Source organism: Vipera berus (genome assembly GCF_964194415.1).
Source record: "Vipera berus genome assembly, chromosome: 4".
Lineage (NCBI taxonomy): Eukaryota > Metazoa > Chordata > Lepidosauria > Squamata > Viperidae > Vipera > Vipera berus.
In genome coordinates, this window is record NC_138206.1 from 82,404,796 (window position 1) to 82,425,228 (window position 20,433).

Here is a 20,433-nt window from a genome sequence, read left to right on the forward strand (position 1 = left end):
AGGAAAATTCTCAGGGATGACTCACACCCTGGTCGGTACCTCTTTACTCTCCTACCATCAGGTAGGAGATACAGAAGTATAGCCAGCCGTACCAACAGGCTGAAGAACAACTTCTATCCATTGGCTGTCAGGCTCCTGAACGGGAAATAACTGTGCAATTAGTGTTGTGCAATTAGCTCACATGGTGTAACAAGATGGTGGGTTTGTTGTCACTGTGAGTTGGGGGGGGCACGGAGGGAGGCTCAGCCAATCTCACTGTACACATGTTGTGCTTTGATAATAAAGGTTCATTCATTCATTCAACCAGCACCTTAAATCGCACCCAGAAGCAAACGAAACCAGTGCAGCTCATGAAGCAAAGGTATTACATGGCATACTGAATCACGTCCATTACTGTCCATGCCACTGCATTCTGGACCAGTTGAAGCTTCAAGGTGGCCTTCAAGGGCATCCTTTTAGGGTATTTTGCAGTAAAGCTGTGAAGTGACCAGGACATGAATGTCTTGAAGGGTCCCCAATCTAGGAAGAGACACAACTGGTCCATCAAATGACTTTCTGGCTAAAGCTGCCACTTGCTCACCAAGCAGGAGCTGAATCCAGGAAGATCCCCAAATTACATACCACTCTTGAATGGGGAAATGATATCCCATTCAAGGTCAAAGATGGAATACCTTCACATCTTGGTGATCCAAACCCCCACAGTCATTTGGTCTTGGAAGGACCAAGTCAGAGACAGTTCCTTTCCATCCAAACCCACACAGCCTCCACACCTCAAGAATCTATTTGGCCAGACCAGAGTTAAAAGTCATAATTGGATATCTTCAGTATATTGATGACACCAAACCCCGTATCAGCAGATAATCTCACCCATCGATTTCATGTATATGTTGAAGAGGAAAAAGAAAATAAAACCTTGTGGCATTCCATTCTTTTTATTTAATATATACTTTTTATGTGTGTTTTTAATTTGTCTTAGTTTCTTAGGTCATTATAACTGACCTACTTTATATTTAATATATTCCTCTTTTTAATTATTTAGTTTATTCTTCATTTAGAAGCTATCTTAGGATCCCTTTGTTAGGCCAAACCTGTATGTTACACATTTCCCAAAAGAAACAATAATGCCGTGATCTTAAACTAATTGCAAGAAATAGTAGTAAGTAGTGCTCCAACATTCCTATATTACTTGGTGTAAAAGCAAGCAAATAAAAACTACTGCTCTAAATTAGAAGGTTGCATGTTTTTCTGAAAACAAGTTATCAAAAACTCGTAAGAGGCATTCCTTCTTTCCTTGTCTTACATAACATGGGATACCTTTGGCCTAGTAGTTAAGGCACCAGGCTAGAAACCAGGAGACTGAATTCTAGTCTCATCTTAGGTATGAAAGCCAGCTGAGTGAGTTTGGGTCAGTCACTCTCTCTCTCAGCCAACCCACCTCACAGGGTTCTTGTGCAGCAAATGGGAAGAAGTAGTATTAAGTATATTCATCACCTTGAATTATTTATCAATAAATGCAATAAATAAATGTCTTTTCTAGGGTAAGGTATTTTTAAAAATGTTTGATTCAGAACTTTTGTTTTATTCACGTACTGATTTAATAAAGGAACAAAATCAAATGCACAGAATTCATTAAAACTCATACAAACTTATTTATATTTATTTCATCTGATTTTTGATCCTATAAAAATTAAGTCATACATTATCAAATCTTTATATGGAGACTATCCTGGATTATGTGCAAGTACTTTAAGGTCCTCAAGGCCACTTACACACACCTGGGGTTGCCCGTGTGCTTTTTTTTTTGAGGAATGTTACTAGTTTTTCATGAGTTAATTAAAGCACTAAATGCAGTCTTCCCAAGTATTAGTCTCCAGATGATCACAATGAAAAAGGTAAGGTTAGCAGTTTCATAATTTAATGAAAAAAAGTATTGTAAAAAGGAGACGTCTGAAAAAGACAGTCCATTTTTCAAAAAAACTGAATTTGGGTATGTGTGTGTGACAAAACAAGAAAACAAAAGGTAACACTGCAAAGTTAGCTAGAACATTTGTGAAAAGTAGCAATTATATTTTGGAGACAGATACCTGAAATTATGAAGTTAAAGGATCCTTCATGTATCTATGGAAATCATATAAAAGTATTACAGAAAACACTATTGCCTGATGAGATTTATTTTAAATCATTAACCTAAAATTTGCAAAACAGTTGTAGCTTGTAGAAGCACCTTTTTCCCCCTCAATGCATGAGTCATTGACTGTCACGTTTTCTCCCACTGGCTACTGAAAAATTGTACCCCAATTCAGTCAGAACCAGTATGTAGAGAAATGTATTTTCTAGCACCATTCTGAATGGCTCAAAACATAAAGGCTACTCTTTCTCAACAAACTTAAAACAAAATACAACTGCATATTTACACCAAAGGAAATGTCTTAAAAATACAGCATTTTAAAGACAAAAAATAGATACAAAATTTGACAAAAACAATTTTAAATATGCTTAAAACAAAAAAGCACAGACCTGCCAAATTAATTATATAACTTTTATGAGTCAATTTATTTTCCTAACTACACTGAATAGTATTAAGGCTTTCAAGGACATCAAGGCCCTCATTTGTTGTTATTAGATTCCAGATGTACAGCAATTATTGTTGTTTCACATTATGGCATTACATTACTTAATAGGTGATTGCTCCAAAAATAAAATGATTTTTTATTCTGATTAAAAATCAGCTGTGCAGCAATGTATGCATTAATGAACAAAAGAATAAATTATGTAATGAAGTTGTGTGCATTTTATAATATTACAATGTGTTAGTTTAAAAAAAAAATAAAGTAGCTATGAAGATGTTTGGGAATCAAAAATACTTTTTCACTTTTGATTATTTAAACCTAGAATTCAATGTACACAGACCTTTGCATAAACTGATTTTAAACATTTTGGCTCAGAAATCTGAACATATTTGTTAGCTTACAAAAAATACTAACACGTTGGGAAGGAGATAAAGTTTTAAGAATATATGGGAAAATCTGGCATCACCAGTCATTGCCTGAATATGTTAAAGAAATTAAGTACTTCTAGTGTTAAGCATTATCCATACAGCAGCCATTTTTACTGGCTGGCTACATACCCTATTTTACAAGTGAAATGCACAACATTACTATGTATAAAGGGATTAAAAACAATTTTGAAATACTAGAAGGTAAAAGGTATTTACAGAATACAGCAAGGAACACAAATTTTAGGAGTTAGCTATTGGGAAAAATCTAGAGGTCATTGTGTGTTTGGCAGCATTAACTGTGGAGTTTATAAATCTTCCTCAGTAGTTTATATGATATATTCTGATGATATATAATGCTTATTTGAAAGCAGGTCCCACTGAGTTAAAATTGGTCCTATTTCTAAGGAGTTAGGATCATATAATTTGTTCTAATATTGACTGAGAACATGATTTTTTTCTAGTAGTCACGACTCAATTCAGGAAAACACTTTAGCAGACATTATCATTTGAAATGTTACAATTCTTCCAAAAGCTGAGCTTGAAGCATTTTCATGAAATGAGAATCTATTGCAGCTGGAACAAGAATTATCTGGTCACTTTGTAGATTGTCACAGGATGATGAAAGAGCTTTTTGAGTTTTTGCCCACAATGGCTTGGGGAGGAGGGAGCAATCTCCTTAAGAGAGCAAAAACCATTGTACAGTTTGGAGAAACACTGTCACTTGCTTGTGGACCCTGCACTCTTAACCTGGAGATTTCCCAAGGTTTATAATCACTACTTAGACACCCACAAAGCTGAGCTATTTTCATTTTCATGGATTTCTATCACCTTTGTACTGAACTATGAGAAATCAAGTTTCTTTTCTTTCTATTTTGACAATCTCTACTGAAGTCTTTATTTGGGCTTTCTCTGCCTAAGGTACTTTTCCTCAATTTGATCTGCCCTTTATTCTCTTCACTCTCTGTTTCAGAATCACTGAGTTCCAGATCAGGGCAATACCCATCATTGTCTTGATAAGGAGCACTCCCCATTTGATATTCAAAAGTTTGTTTGCCCCATGGACGCTCTCTCACTGAAAGCTTTCTTGAGGGTTTTTCACACCTGAGATCTTCTGTAGTCCTCACCAAACTGTTGGTTGCTTCTTTGAAGGACCTACTAAAGTGTTCCATTGTGGATTTTCTGAAGGTACTCTGGCTAGCCAGGTGGGAAGGGAGTACAGAATGTTGTTCATATGGTGTTTGGCTAGAGCTGTCTCTCTGATTGATATCTCCAACTCTGCTCATTAAGCCATTAGATTTTTCTAATTTAGAGTTGTGTTGAATTTTCCCATTTCCAACAGAAGACTGTCCATGCAATGCAGCTTGAAGTGCCAAGGATTTGCCAGATGATTGCCCAGGATGGATAGGTTCTGATAAATTCCCAGACCTAGTATCCTTTGCCTCAATTCTAGGTTTTGTAATGCCTTCCAGTAAGCCATTGCTTCTCTTTTCAAGCTGAAATCTTGAGTAGGACTTCATATTTGAAATAAACATACCCTTGGATAGTGGAATACCTCTTTTGTTATAAATCATGGCATTGTTATCAGGAGAAAGTGATTTGGTACCAGTTTTTAAGTTACTTTTGCAATCTCCCAGTGATTTTGGCATTTTTAATTTTAAAGTGATTCGAGGAGGAGGGTAGAACAATGTATTCTCTAGTTCATTTGTCAGGGAATGACCTAAAAGAGATAAAAGTAAGAGAAAGATATTTAAGACCCAACATTTATCATGAAAACATATATATCCTTTATGAAACTGTTACATATAGAAACCTCATGCATATATAAATTGCAATTTTTGAACATTCCCTATTTTTCTCTTTTTATTTATTTGTTAAATTTATTTGCTGCCTATGTTGCTATGGGGCTACTCTAGGTGGCTTGCAACAATAAAAACAGAAATGAAATGTAAACATAACAGCAGCAAAGTAATTGAACAATACAATGAAAAAGAAAACAATGAAAACACATGATATGAAAATATGATGGGCAGGTGAGGAAGCAGGAAGCGAGGGGTGGGATTTGCTATCAATCTGGTAGCCACCTCCATCATAGTGCCTCCCCAACTGGATCCATAAGCCAACTGGCAGAACCAGGTCTTTAGGTATGGAGGATAGGAGGATGGAAACAGATCTCACCTTGGATGGTAGGATATTTATTATTATTATTATTATTATTATTATTATTATTATTATTATTATTACGGTATTATTATTATTATTATTATTATTAAATGGTGGGTACGATGGCAGAGAAGGCTGTTCTACTGGATCCCGATACTCAGAGCTCTTTGACCAATGAGACGGTTTATCAGGTAGCCTGGACCTATGCCATTAAGAACTTTTTAAAGGTCATAACCAACACTTTGAACTGCATGTGGAAGCAGACCAGTAGCCAGTGAAGTTCACAGAACTGAGGTGTAAAATGGGCCGTTCTAAGGGCCCCAAAGACTGCTGCACTGAACCAGCTGAAGCTTCAGAATGGATTTCAAGGATTTCAATACAGAATGCATTACAGTAGTCCAGATGAGAGATGAGGGTGGATCTCTCACTCCCTATCAACACCAACTGGGACCAGCGAAAGGAGCTGAACCAGTGCAACTTGCATAGCTGGCCCAAAAGGTTACCATGGTTGATGGTATCAAAAGCCACTGAGAGGTCAAGGATAGCAAGAAAGGTTGCACTATTCCATCTCGCTCACACCAGAGACTGTCCACAAGTGCGACCAAATCTGTCTATCTCATAGTCATGCCTGACTGAAAGGATTCCCTACCAAGAAAGCAGAACTCTTGAAACTTGCTTCATTTCAAAAGGAACTTTTATTGGGAAGTACAGAGCAGGAAAGCTAGGCAGGATCTGAGGGTTTCCCACCCAAATCAATAGGTAAAACCCACATAATAATAACCCCACCCCAACTTCCATCCAGTCAGTTCAAACAGGCCAATCCATAGGTGACAATGAGCTGTGGGAAACGGACCAATAAGGAGCCTCTCTCAAGGTTCGCAGGTCTTCGCAGTTTCCTCCCTCCGCACCAAGATAAGGCAGATGGCCCCAAGGCATTGCATTCACACCCCAAAGAGGATACATCAAAGCAGTTAGAGGAAGTATGCATTACAATCACAAATTCTTTCCCCCCCTCCTCCCCCCCAGGAAGAATGGCTGAACCCAACAGCTAAAGCACAAAGAATATCAGAAAGGGGGAATTAATAAATGAGGGTTCTGACATGCCAGCCCTCTAGAAAAATGAGATATCTACTGGGAGATAGCGAAAATAATAAAGGGGAGAGAGCTGAAACAACAACGTTAATCAGGCTTATCCAGATAACAGGCATGGAACCTTTTTTAGCAATCTAGGGGCTCTGACGTGTTTCTTGTATAGCCACTCATTTTGGGAAGGTGGGAGGTCTTTCCATGCTACCAATTAGCATCAACCCACAATGTTTCCTGGAGTCTAATATTTCTTTAATTTCAAAATGTTGTTCCCCTTCTACTATAATGGGCTATGGGAGAGAGGCTCCTGCTGGCCTTAAGGCAGAAGTTAGCTCCCATTCAAGCAGGCTGCAGTGAAACACAGGGTGAACTTGTCTTAACGTTTTTGGGAGTTCCAATTCCACTCTTACTGGGTTAATTATGCATTTTATTGGAAATGGTCCTACGAATTTTGGGCCCCGCTTTTTTGAGGGACTTTAGGAATTTGGTCAAGAGATATACTTTTCCCCCTATTTTGAATGGTTTTGGTTCCTTTCGTTTTTTATCTGCCTGTGCCTTATAAGCTTCCCTCGCCTCATCCAAAGCTTTTCTAACTGCAGGCCATGTGTTTTGTAGCTGTTTAATCCACTCATTCAGGGAGGGAATGGTGGGTTCGCTGACAGGTAACTCAGGCATCAGGTTGAACCTTTGTCCTGTCGCCACCTGGAACGGGGTGTAACTGGTGCTCGAGTACACTGCATTGTTGTAAGCTACTTCCGTGAAAAGCAGCAACTCAGTCCAATTGTCTTGTTGGTAATTTATGAAGCACCTCAGATATTCTAGTACTGAGTTCGAATGTTCTATCCCACCATTTGTTTGTAGATGATGACTAGATGACAGGCTTGACTGGTGCCAAGTAGGTCCAAAAGGGCTCTCCAGAACTCTGAAGTAAACTGGACCCCCCTATCTGAGATAATTCGTTGTGGGGCCCCATGTAGATGGTAAATATGCTGTACAATTTGGCCAAGACTTTAGTGGTAGGAATTTTCTGGCAGTGAGGCGCAGTGGTGTTTTCCCGGGTTTTCCCCCAGTCCACTTTCAGGATTGGCACCTTTGAACAGCACTCAGCTACTAGATGGCCTTCTTTACCACATCTGAAGCAGGCGGTCGAGCGTAGGTTTACGGTCGGGGTCTTAGCCATCTCCTCCTTCCATTCTGGGGGAGAGCACCTCCAAGTTCAATCCACTCACCGTTGGCTACGTACCAGGTAGATTTCTGCCTTTTTGTCCTGTACCAGCCTGCTACCGGCCCTGCAGAAAAGGCAGGGACAACCCCTTTTACAAGAAGGCAAGAGGCTGGAATTAAGCCTGCCAAATTTATTGATACAAAAACAAACGGAACAAGACACGAACCAAGAAACAGGAGCTTTTCAAGCGGTTGCCTTCAGCAAACCAGCCCTCCCACGCATTCCCCTTTTATACAGTTCAGGGCGTGGCTTCTCTCTGCCTCCTTCCAAGGTGCCCCATTGCCTTCCTCTGTTTACTCCTGATTGACTGCCTCCTGCGTCGGGCATCCTTGAACAGGGCCAGCTGTGGGTCATCTTCATCCACACTGTCAGGCTCACACAGCTGGGTCTCCGTCGTGACCAGGTGGGAGGGACCTGGCTGAGGGCTCTCACCAGCAAGATCTTCAACCCCCTCAGCAAGCTCTTCAACACCCCCCTCCTCCTCTGAGTCGTCCGACCCAACTGCCGAACCCACAGGCTGACCCTGAATCACAACACTTTTCTGCCATGATGTACCAACTGTGAAGGCGCGCTGGATCCCCCCGAGTGATGCAGGCCTGGTAAAAGTCATCATTCAGCCCGTCTTTGAAAAGGCCAACCAGAATTTCTTCTGGCCAGTTAAGGCAGCTCGCCAGGTCTCGGAACTCCTCGGAGTATTCGACCACTGGTCGCCTGCCCTGTTTTATTGTTTTGATACATTCCCTAGCCTTCCGATCTGCTAGGGCAGGGGTGTCAAACTCAATTTCACTGAGGGCCGTATCAGCATTGTAGTTGCCCTCAGGGGGCCGGGTGGGTATGGCCAGGGTGGGCGTGGCCTACTGGGTGGGCGTGGCTAGAGTGAGTATGGCCTACTGGGTGGGCATGGCCAGCTCTACATTGTTCGCATCAAGGGTGCCTATGGGGGCCTGGGCAGGAGTGGGACAGATCGGAGGGTCTCTGGCAGAAGGAGGGTCTCTGGGCCAGGGCCAAGGCAGTGGGGGCCGTTCCCTCACTGTTTCCAGGATGGCTTCACGGGCCACATGAAACCACTTCACTGGCCGGATCCAGCCCCCGGGCCTTGTGTTTGACATGTCTGATATAGGGTCTCCTGCCTGAACAGGAGTTGGACTAAAAGATCTCAAAGGTCTCTTCCAATTCTGTTATAATCTGTGTAAATTCAGTCAGAAGTATATGGATTCTCACTGAAATGTGTTTTAAAATATCTGAAACAAAGCCTCTTTTTTCTTATACTTCGTTTCATTTTGAATTTTTTAATTCAAATGTGTCTGTGCTAGGGGCTCCTCAAATCTCCACCTCAGGGCTGCCATGAACAGGTTACAATTATGGAGTTTAGGTGCATCAGCGTTATGCAGGGTCACCATCCACCTGGCCACAATGCCTTCCAGGGCTAGGGTTACAATCCTGACATTTCCGTGGTCCCCAGGGATGTCCTGCCCATATTTGTGCATGTAGCTCAAGACGTGGGCTAGGAAGAAGCCCAACTGCTGGGGCGATCCATTGTACTTTACCCCCAGGGCTGGGACTTTGCAGTCAGGTGGATGAAGTCTCTTCCTTCTAGTCTGGCATCGGTCCCCTCCAGCTGGGGTGACATGGGCTGGGGTGGTGGCCTCAGCTGCTGCTCCAACGATTTCTGAAGCGCTCGTAGAAGGGCCGGGGTTCGCGAGCTCACTCTCCCAGATCTCTTCTTCCTCATCCTGTCCCATGGCTATCGAGTCACAGCAGGGATCGGCCTCTTCCTCCTGGAGGTTTTTGAATGCCTCCACCAGGATGCCGATGGCTTGCTTAAGAAAATGGTCGGAGCACGCTGGCCTCTAACCCTTTACTGATGTTGAGTGATCTCTCAATCTTGTGCTTCCAACCGGGTTGTAGGCTGCCATGTTTGAAGGTTACATTTCTGCCTTTCGTGTACCAGTTGTCCTTCTTCCCCACCTTGATTGACCATCTCGGTTTCCCTCGGGTGTCTGCCTCAACAGGACAAGTCTTCAGGGGAGCCTCCTCCAAGCACTTGCTTTCCCTCTTCTTACCACCATGATTAGACATTATCTTGCACAGTCCCCACAGTAGGAATTGTTCTCCAGGTTGACCACTTTGCAGATCCTGCCTAATGTAAGGACCTGCCTCCGTTTCCCTACCAAGAAAGCAGAACTCTTGAAACTTGCTTCATTTCAAAAGGAACTTTTATTGGCAGGTACAGACAGCAGGAAAGCTAGGCAGGATCTGAGGGTTTCCTACCTGAATCGATAGGTAAAACCTGCGTAATAATAACTCCACCCCACCTGTCCATCTGGTTGGTTCAAACAGGCCAATCCATAGGTGACAATGAACCGTGGTAAACGCGCCAATAAGGCACATCTCTCAAGGTTCTCAGGACTTTGCAGTTTCCTCCCTCCACACTGAGATAAGGCAGATGGCCCTGAGGCATTCCATTCGCACCCCAAAGAGGATACATCAAAGCAATTACAGGTAGCATGCACTACAAACACTTTCCCCCCTCCTCCCCTTCCAGGGACAATGGCAGAACCTGACAGCTAAAGCACAAAGAATATCAGAAAGGGGGAATTAATAAATGAGGATTCTGACAGGTCCAGAAAATCCATTTCATCCAGGACCCTCAAACTGCTAAGCAACCTCCTCTTCTACCTTTTTTTCTAAAAAGGGTAGATGGGAAACTGGGGTTGAATGATAGTTTTTTTAAGGAGAGGACAAACCAAGGCCTCCTTAAAAGATCTCAGAATGTCCCCTCTTGCAGTGAGGAATTTATCACTGAATGAATCTACCTGCTGATAATCATTCTGCAGGCTTTCCACAGCCAGGAGGGACAAGGATCTAATTGACAAGTAGTTGCACTGACAGCACAGAGGACCCTGTCCACTTCCTTAGATCCAACAAGACCAAACTGTTCCCAAATTACAGAGCAAGACATCTCCCTAGGCATCTCATAAGGACTTGCATGATGCACGAGTTCTAATTGGAAACAAATCCAAGCAATTTTATCCAGCAGGCATTCAACAATTCTTTTGCACAGCCCTAAAGATGATAATCTGAGCCCACCTGGCCTAGGAGGGACTGGGTGATCTGGGACAGGGCCAATGGGAAACACTGTAGAAGCAATAAGAGTGGACAATAGGAAAACTTCTAGTTTGACATTGTAGTGATAAAGACATGGGGAAAGCGATGCTCCATGCTCCACAGCTGATTTCTTTCTGCCAGGGGCCCCTAAAGGGCTGAAAGTCACCCTGGAGAGGCAACAATAAAGGAGGGAACCCTCGTCGATCATGGGCAGATGGCGGTCAGCCCGTTTGATCCAAGGAAATCCCTCCAAACTGACAGAAGACAGACTACATTTATACAAACTGTCCTATTGACAGTCGCAAAGGGCACAGATTAGCCCTAACAGATTAGTAACACCATGTCATAGAACTGGGTGAAAAATTTTTCTTCCTCTCTCCCATTTTTTAACACTATTCCCTGGAACAGACAAATTCCCCAAAGGTAAGAATTCCCCAGGCATTTCCCCTGCCCAACCAGAGAAACAAAAATGGCAGGAAGAAAACTTTAAGAGGGATGGGAACAGAGAATACAGAACGATAAACCAGAATTAATATAAAGACATTGTTTTGCTAAATTAAACAATTTGAAAATCATTAATTTGTGCTTGAAAAATAGCAGGATGAGACTAATCTTATGAATAACTTTCAATTTAAATCTTTACTATTTGGGAGAGAGTGACATTTAGTGGTGAAACGGAAATAAAATCTTTTAGTAAGTTATGTCTGGGATAGACTTGGCATAGAACCCAGACACAGATAAGCAGCCAGCTGGATGACCTTGAAAACCTTTAGAACTGTAATAAACAGCTGAAGACAGAAAGAAACATGACTCTATGTGATATTCTATCATCAGCATATAGAAATATATTGTTTACTGTGGATAACAAATGTCGGTTGATCTGGGATTTTAAGAAACATCTAGAGACAGAGGACATTATGGTTTTTTACCACCCCTGGTTTGGTGGGTCTTACTGACTGGTTTAAGACCTGCTGGCCATTCTGGATTACAAACATCGCTTATCTACAACTTTTGGATTCCGGTCACGATGGCTGTAGTAGACTTTGCAACTTCCCCTCCAGACCTGATGCTGACAAAGCTGGACTACAAAACTGTTGTTTTCTGTGGCACACTAGACAAGAACTATAAGAACTACACAACATGATGTTAAACTTAAAACTGTGCAATGGTGTATTGAATATGAGATTTGCTTTTTTTGCAGATAAGGATGCTTTCCAGGGGGCACAACGGATTGATGATAGAGTAATTGGGGGGGGGGAATAAAAATAAAAATGACTGTCCCAAACCTTGCTAAAACTGCTAAAAAAAACAGCTTCAGCACCATCATATGGGACACCCACTCCAGTATATCAGAGATCTATTGAAACAATACTTCAACAAGAAATAGTGAACAATTTTCAAAAGGCAATGCAAACAACACTGCAATCAATTCAGGAAGCAATCGTCTCACATAAAGGAAGACACAAGAAGAAACTATGAGGAGACAAGAAATAATCTGGATATGATAAATGAGCAGGTCTTCAATATAAATTCACAATTAGAAAACTTCCAACAAATGATTACAAAGAATTAGCAAAGAATCCAGAAAATGGAAGAGAAATCAGAAGAAACTGAGAAAAAGATGGAGGAAATAAAAGAAGAAAATCAAAGATTAGCACAGGCAAATAAAAGCTTGGAAGATACAGTTGCAGTACTGGAGATGGAGAAAGCATCACATTTTTAAGGCTACAGAACACACCTGAAGACAAGGAGGAAGACCTAACAGAACTGATTACTAACTTGTTTGCTGAAGTGCTGAAAGGTGAAAAAAATGAAATGGAAGGAGAATTGGATCAAATATATGGAATTAACTCAAACTATGCAAGGAGACATAGAGTTCCTAGGGAGGTGCATGTTAAGTTTCATGAAAAAAACAATGAGTTCAAATACTGAAAAGAGTGAGAGATGAACGACTGATATATAGGAAAAAAAGAAATTGTGGTCCTGAAACAGATCCCTAGGAGTATAAGAGATTCTCGAAAATACTACCAATTCTTGACTACAAAATTAAATGAAAAAGGAGTGAATTTCAGATGGCTGGTCCCGGAGGGGATCCTACTTAATTGGGACGTGAAAAGATATAAATTGGACTCCATCTTTAAGATAGCAGAGTTCTATGAGAGACACAGAAGTTTCCTTGAAGGAAAAACACAAGAATCACAAGGGAATATGAAAAACAGAAAAAGTTAGTAACAGAAGACACAAAGACCCACACAAAGAGAAGATGAAGAAAAAGAAAATACAAATTAAGAAGGAGAGAAAGTGATAAAAGAACAGAGACAGGAAAGGATCACTAGGAGAATAAAACCTAAATATAAGTAAAGAAGATAGAAAAAGAAAGTGGAATTCTTTCAATGAATATAAATGGATTGAATTCCCCATCAAAAAGAAAAAAATCTTTACACGATTACGGAAACTAAAAATAGATATAATTTGACTCCAAGAAATGCACATAAAAAAACAAACCACCATAAACTGTTGGAATGCCCCAAAATTGGGAAATTTTATTTTACATCAGCACACCAAAAGAAAAGAGTAGTTTTATATGTAAAAGAGACACTGGAATCCAAACAGGTCTATTCAGATGAAGAAGGAAAAATTTTAATGGTAGAAATAATGATAAATCAAAAGCAGATATTGATGATAACAATATATGCACCAAAAAACAAACAAGAAGAATTTTATCAAAAATTACATAGAAAATGGCTTCCGGTTCTGGATTTTCGGTGCTCCCAGACACATGAGGGAATTGCTCCTCATGTCGCCTGGATTTCTTCATCAGGGGGCCCCTGTAAAGGGGTTGAAAGTCACCCTAGAGGGGCAATGAGCGGGGAAGAGGTCTCTCCAGTCGGCGGTAGAAGGCTGGCGGCCCTCCCATTGGCTCGGAGCTACTCTCCAAACCGAAGAAGAAAGGATCAGCCACTCCCATGGCCCATCATTTAGCCGTTTCCTGCCAAAGCCAAAAGCACAACAAAGCACTTGAAAGCACTTGAAAACTGGGTGAGAACTGCCTTCTTGTTTTCCTAATTGTCTACTTTCCTGGCCAAAAGCGTCTCGAATTTGCTTCCCCCTACGAGGAGAGAGGGACAGGATTTCTTTTCCCCACCGTCCTTAAGAGAGGCCTTTGTCTACATTGGGAGAGAAAAGAAAAAGCCTTCTACTAAATTATACTGATTTATTGGACTTACTGCCTTTCTACTTTTGGCCCAAAGTTCCTATATTTACAGAAATGGACTATTCTACTTATTAGTCTAAAAGGGGGGACAAATAAATAAATAAATAAAAAGATACTGTCTGAAAAGGATTTGAAGTACTCTGGGGATATTTAGTGAATACGGTACTATTGGCAAACAAGCTTGCTTACATTTTGGACTGACCTTGGCATTAAGATAAAAACCTGAAACAGCTGGAGATGAATTTGGCTTAGACTTGTGGAGGTGGACTATTACTGATTTTTGTTTGAAAAATAGCCTCCTCCAAGCACTATTTATAATTATTACAAAATGGAGAAGGATCAGCCACAAACCTCACTTGACTATAACCTTATACTTGAAACAATCTACAGAGTCACTGAGATGTCTATCTCCAGATTTAATAATTTACATGCCAACCTTAAGTCACAAATTGAAACCCAGACTGCAACTAAAGAATTTACACTCCAGAATACAACAAAATTGGAAGGTATTACTATTGAGACAGAAGAAATTTCTGTACAGGATTCATGGAGGGAAAGAAACCCAAAAAAGACCCGGTACACATTTTATTTGAACAGACACAAATCTTGGTCTAGAATTGATGTGATATGGATGTCCCCTGAGCTAAGAATTAATATATATGAGATTGAAGTAGAACCTAACATTTGGGTGGCCCATAATCTGATAAAGCTGACTTGGAATGAGGTAAAGAAGAAACCAAGATGGACTTTGAATCAATCCCTGCTAAAAGAGAAACAATTTGTAGAATTAGCAATGAAATAAATGGAATTCTTCTTTAAAGAAAATAAAAAGGAAGAGACATCAACTCAGAATGTATGGGACATAGTCAAAGCATATTTTAGAGCAGGGCTTTTCAACTGGTGGTACGCGTACCACCAGTGGCACTTGGTAGGTGGTACATGACTATCCTAGAGAAATGGTAGCGGAAAGGAGAGGAATAAGCTGAAGTGGCGGCAGCGCCGCACAAGTCTGAAGGAGCTGTAGGGCTGTCAAGGATTGGCAGAAGCCCCAGGATAAGCGCTGATCAGCGCTTTTGGAAGCTGGAGGTGCCCTGAAGAAAAAAGGAGGAGGAGGGAGGGGGAGAGAGGAGACGATATAAAAGGAGGTATTGGTGGGAAAGGGCCAGTGAGCGGCTGCCCCTGGCCTCTGGGCACACGAAGAGGAGGCGGCTGACCACTGAGAAAGAAAAAAGGCAAGAAAAGCTTCGCCACCTTCTCCGTGCACCCCCAGCGGGCTGGGCAGAGATGACAGCAGGGGGGCCCTTGCTGGCTCCAGGCCTGCCCCATGGATCTAAGGCTGTGCGCGTTCTGGCTTTGATGGCTCCCACCAGTAGATCAGTGCCACGCCTGCTCACTGACCTAGCCTCGCAGCCACCAGGCTTCCCTTTCACCAGGACCACCCCTGCCTGCGTGGGATAGCTACAGCCAGCAGCAGCATGGCCACCAGCAGCTCTCCCCCTCCCGTCATCCCTTGGGAGGAAGGAAGGAAGGAGCTGGGAAAGGGAATGCGTTCTGAATGCTTCGCAGGTTTATTTTTTTAAGCTGCCTGAGGCTCCGGGCAGAGGTTTCCCATTTTGAGCCCTCCCCTCCGCATCGTTGCCTCTGTGCCTGAAGGGCCTCTGCGTGGCTCTCAGCTTGCCTCTCCCAGACCCATGCACGTGTTTGTGTGTGCGCATGCATGGGGGGGATCTCACTCCTTGCAGCCCCATGCTGTGACATTGGGAAGGAAAAGAACAGGAGAGACAAGAGAAGCTGCAATGGGAGCTTCTTGCAGCCTTCCACGGGGCTGGAGGTGGGAGCTGAGGGGGGTAGGACACGATGCAATTGGTGGCATGTTGAGAAAAAGAAACAAGTACTCCAAAAATAAGCTTTCATTAGTTTGCAGCCTGCCATCGCAGAAGATCTCTGTTGAGGGCCTGGGGCTGCTAGGGGTGAGACACCCACCCACCCATGTGCACACACACACACACACTCAGACACAAACACATGTGCAGGTCTGGGAGAGGTGAGCTGAGAGCCACACAGAGGCAACGACAGGGGAGAGAGGTCAAAATGTGAGGCCTCTGCCCACCGCTGCCTGCCTGTTGCTACCTGTGCCTGGAGCCTCTGGCAGCTTAAAAAAAAGCAGGGGAGGGAGGGAGGGAGGAAGATTATAATGAGAGGGAGGGAGGGTCTGAGGGAAGTTCTGCTTTAGCACTTGGCCACGACCAGCCCTGTTGCCCTTTTGCCATCCCATTGTCCACTCCTCCTCACTCTCCCGGTGGTCTCCCATCCTATTGCTGAGGATGCTTTGGTTACAAAGCCAGGTCTTGCATGGAGAGGGAGTGGGCCTCCCTCTTACCCACATATTTTGCCCTCCCACACACACCATAAGCAACCAGGCCAAGGAGAGTGAGCCAAGCAGCAGCAGCCTTGAGGAGAAGGTAAGTGCAGCTGGGTGCTCCCTTGGAGAAGGCTGCGCTGAACTGGGTGCTTGCCCTCCACTTCCCAGAGCTCTGGGCAGCCTGAACTGTCGGGGGTTGTCCACATGGCCTGAAAGCAAAGGAACCACCACTAAAGAAATTAAAACTGGTACTTTTCCCCTTTTTTTTACTGTTATTAGATTATGGAAGAAAATACAAAAACACAAAAGCAAACAGGAGGACACAGTGAGGAGCAAGAAGGGGAAAAAAAGTAAGGGGGAGAAAGGGAAAAGAAAAGGCATTGACTTCCAACTTCCTCTGTTGCAGTAGAATGAAGCCTTAACATCAAACCTCAACTTTTTACTTTTCCATAATAGTATAAACTAGCCATTTCTATAACAACAAATGAATCTAATCAGTAAAACCCAAAATCCCACCCCTTTTTCAGTCATCAAATTTTTGACACCTTGCCAAGCACTGATGATACTCGAATATTGTCATGTCCTAAAAGTGGTACAATCTGTGAAAAGGTTGAAAAGCCCTTTTTAGAGGGTTAGCAATAACATATGACTAAAATGAACAAAGGAAAAAAAAACAACAATTTACAACATTAAGGGAAGAATTTAAGACACTGGAGCCAGAATTACAAATACATCCACAAAAGAAAACTGTGAAAAGACAAATGGAGACAATAAAACACAAACTAAACCTAATAGAGTCAGAGGAATTGACTCAACAAATTAAAAGGGCAAAACAAAACTTTTTTGAAAATACAAATAACACAGGAAGATTGTTAACCTATAAACTGAAAAAAGAAAGAGAAAAGAAGATAAATAAACTGCAAGATGAAAAGGGCAGTTTACAATTTCAAATTGATACAGTAAAAAAATAGTTAAAGAATTTTATAAAAAAATTATATGATACAGAAGAAATTTCTTGGGAAAAAATAATACAATGTCTGGAAAATGCTAATTTATGAAAAATTCCAGAGAACCTGAAAAATATACTAAATGAAAAAATTACAATGATAAAAGTGACGAAAGCTATAAAAAACCAGAAAAATGATAAAAACCCAGGACCGGACGGGCTACCTGCAGAGATCTATAAATAGAGAAAAAACCAAATTATAGTTAAAAACCTTACAGATAAGCAAAAAACACAACTGTCAGAAAAAATAGACTTACAAATAGTTAAGAAAGTTAAATATTTGGGAATATATTTAACAGCAAGATGTACAATAAAAGACGATAATTACATAAAATTACTAAGTCAAATAAAAATAGACTTGGAAAAATGAAAAAATCTACAATTATCAGTGCTAGGAAGAATAGCTACTGTGAAAATGAATATTTTACCAAAACTTTTTTTATTCCAAACAGTACCTATAAAAATAGAAAAAAAGTTTTTGGATGATTTGAATAGATGGATCTTGAAATTTATTTGGCAAGGAAGGAAAGCCAGAATTAAACTGAAAGTGCTACAAGAAGCCAAAGAAAATGGAGGATTTGGACTACCAGATTGGGTCCTATACTACCAAGCATGTGCATGGCTAAAAGAATGGATAAACCTCAGAAACAAAAGGTTGTTATATTTAGAAGGACATGACTCACAACTTGGGTGGGACGCATTTTTATAAATATAACCCATAGATACTTTCAAAACCATTACATAAGAAACACATTATTATCTGTATGGGAAAAGATAAAGCCAAAAATTTATATGAAAAACCCAGGATGGCTATGAGCGATGGAAGCTTTTGCTCACCCAAACTTAGTTAAATTTGAAAAAAAAACCATATAAGGATATTCTGAATATAGATGGGAAATTATATCTAAACAAGAGCTAGAAGACCAGGGCATTGATTTATCATGGTGGCCCCAATTGCAAATGCAATCGAGGTATGACAAAGATATTAAAACATGCTTTTTATAAAGATCAGACAATGTTTGATCAGGTGTTCTTGACTTCTGATGAAAAAATGATTAAAAATCATATATATTTTTACTGAATTTAAAAATGGAAGACGAACAAGTGAAAGAAACAATGATTATATGGGCAAATTTTTTTGGATATAATATAGAATTAGAGAACAGGCAAAATCTTTGGGAAAGAAATTATAAGCTGACAATGGCTATTTTGTATAAAGAAAACTTTTATAAAATGTTCTATAGATGGCATTTTCCACCTGTTAGATTAGCAAAAATGTTTAAAAATATGTCTGGTAAATGTTGGAAACGTAATCAAAGTCCCGGTACACATTATCACTTGTGGTGGACAAGTGTTAAAGCAAAAAAAATGTAGATTTTAAACCTGATTTTTTTTTATTAGGCATAATTCCAGAAAAATTTGATGAACAAAATGTATACTTAACACTTAAAAGCAGCAAGGATGGTATTTGCGCAGCACTGGAAAATGAGATAACACCATTGGAGGAAGCGGTAATTAAGAAAATACTGGACTGTGCGGAAATGGATAGACTTACATTGAGAATCAAGGAAAAAGAAGCTACAGAATACTTTCAAACACGGAACTTATTTTATCAATGGTTGGAAACACGAGAGAGAGTGTGTCAGGACCCACCTTAATCCACATCTTATGAAATAAGAACTCTTGGATGCAAGTTTAGTCCAAAAGGAAAATGTTTACTAGGATGGAATCGATTGTGGCAATACAAGACGGAATCTAACAAAGTTACATTTCAATCCTATATAAAGCATTCCCATTTCAGCCCCTCCCCTCATCCATTTGGTCAGGCTCCCATCATTTGCTCTCCTTGTTTTTATGGTTATTGCTTTCCTTTTCAGTTGTAAATGAAGATGCGATCCAGATCTGTCTCTCCCCCTCCCTCCCCCAGTTCAAACGTTTCCCTGTTGTTTGAAGATCGCCTTAAGTAACCATCCTCCCCCCCCCCCCGGAGAGATGGCAGAATCCCCAGAATAAGCATAATGTTCTACCTATACATTTATGAAATGTGATATAAATGGATTCTGACATTCGGCTCTCCTTTCAGAAAAAAGATGAGTCCTTCTGTGGGGAAAAGAAAACATATAAATGTTAGCCTGGTTTGTTCGGATATTCTGTATGAAACCTCTTAAGCAACTTAGGTGCTTTAACATGGAGTTTGTTAACCCACTCATTTTCTGAGGAGGGGAGGTGTTTCCATGCCACTAAACATTGTATCGTTCCATGGTGTTTTCTGGAATCTAAGATTTCTTTCACTTCAAAATGTTGTTCTCCTTCCACCATGATGGGGGGTGGTGGTGGTGGGATTTTTGCTCGTAGTGGTGATTGTTGTTCTCTCTTTAATAGACTGCAGTGAAAGGTTGGGTGTATTCGTCTAAGATTTTTGGGTAGTTCTAATTCAACTGTTACTGGGTTTATGATTCTTTTAATTGGAAAGGGTCCAATATATTTTGGTCCTAGTTTTTTACAGGGTTGGACTGATTTCAGGTATTTTGTGGATAAATATACCATCTCTCCTACCCTAAATGGTGCGGGATCAGTTCTTTTTTTGTCTGCCTGTGTCTTGTATGCTTTTCTGGCATCTTCCAACACTTTCCTAACGATTGGCCATATATTTTGTAATTGAGCAATCCATTCCTTCAGATCAGGGATGACCGGTTCTTTTGGGGTTAGTTCTGGTATTGGGTTGAAACTCTGGCCTGTAGCTACTTGAAAAGGGGTGTAACCTGTGCTTGAGTGGACTGCATTATTATATGCTACTTCTGCGAAAGGCAGTAGGTCCGCCCAGTCGGACTGCTGAAAATTAATAAAGCATCTCAGATATTGTTCAAGTATATTATTAAGTCTTTCAGAAGCTCCGTCTGTCTGAGGATGGTGACTAGATGACAGTCCTTGGGTGGTTCCTAAGAGGGATAAAAATTCTTTCCAAAATGCCGACGTAAATTGCACCCCTCTGTCAGATATGATGCGTTGTGGTACCCCGTGCAATCTGTAAATATGCTGTACAAAAAGTTTTGCTAATGCTTTTGCGGTCGGGATTTTTTGGCAAGGTATGAAATGTACTTGCTTAGAGAACAGATCTGTGACAGTCCAGACTACGGTGTTTCCATTACTTTCTGGCAGTTCTACGATAAAATCCATGGCTATTTCTTTCCATGGGGCTGAGGGGTTTGCCACCGGTTGTAACAGACCTGGCGGTTTCCCTTGCAGTCTTTTGGCCATCGCACAAATTTGACAG

At 41.1% G+C, this 20,433-nt stretch overlaps 1 protein-coding gene across 2 annotated transcripts in view; it reads right to left on the reverse strand.

Moving 5' to 3' along the window:
* Positions 1 to 1,575: 1,575 nt before the first annotated feature.
* Positions 1,576 to 20,433, reverse strand: part of JADE3 (jade family PHD finger 3) — a 74,674-nt gene continuing 55,816 nt past the window's right edge. For both annotated transcript variants that reach the window (XM_081326957.1, XM_081326958.1), the window contains exon 11: positions 1,576 to 4,715. In XM_081326957.1, coding sequence (XP_081183083.1) covers positions 3,823 to 4,715 — 893 coding nt within the window. In that variant the 3' untranslated portion in view covers positions 1,576 to 3,822. The remainder of the gene's footprint in view (positions 4,716 to 20,433) is intronic.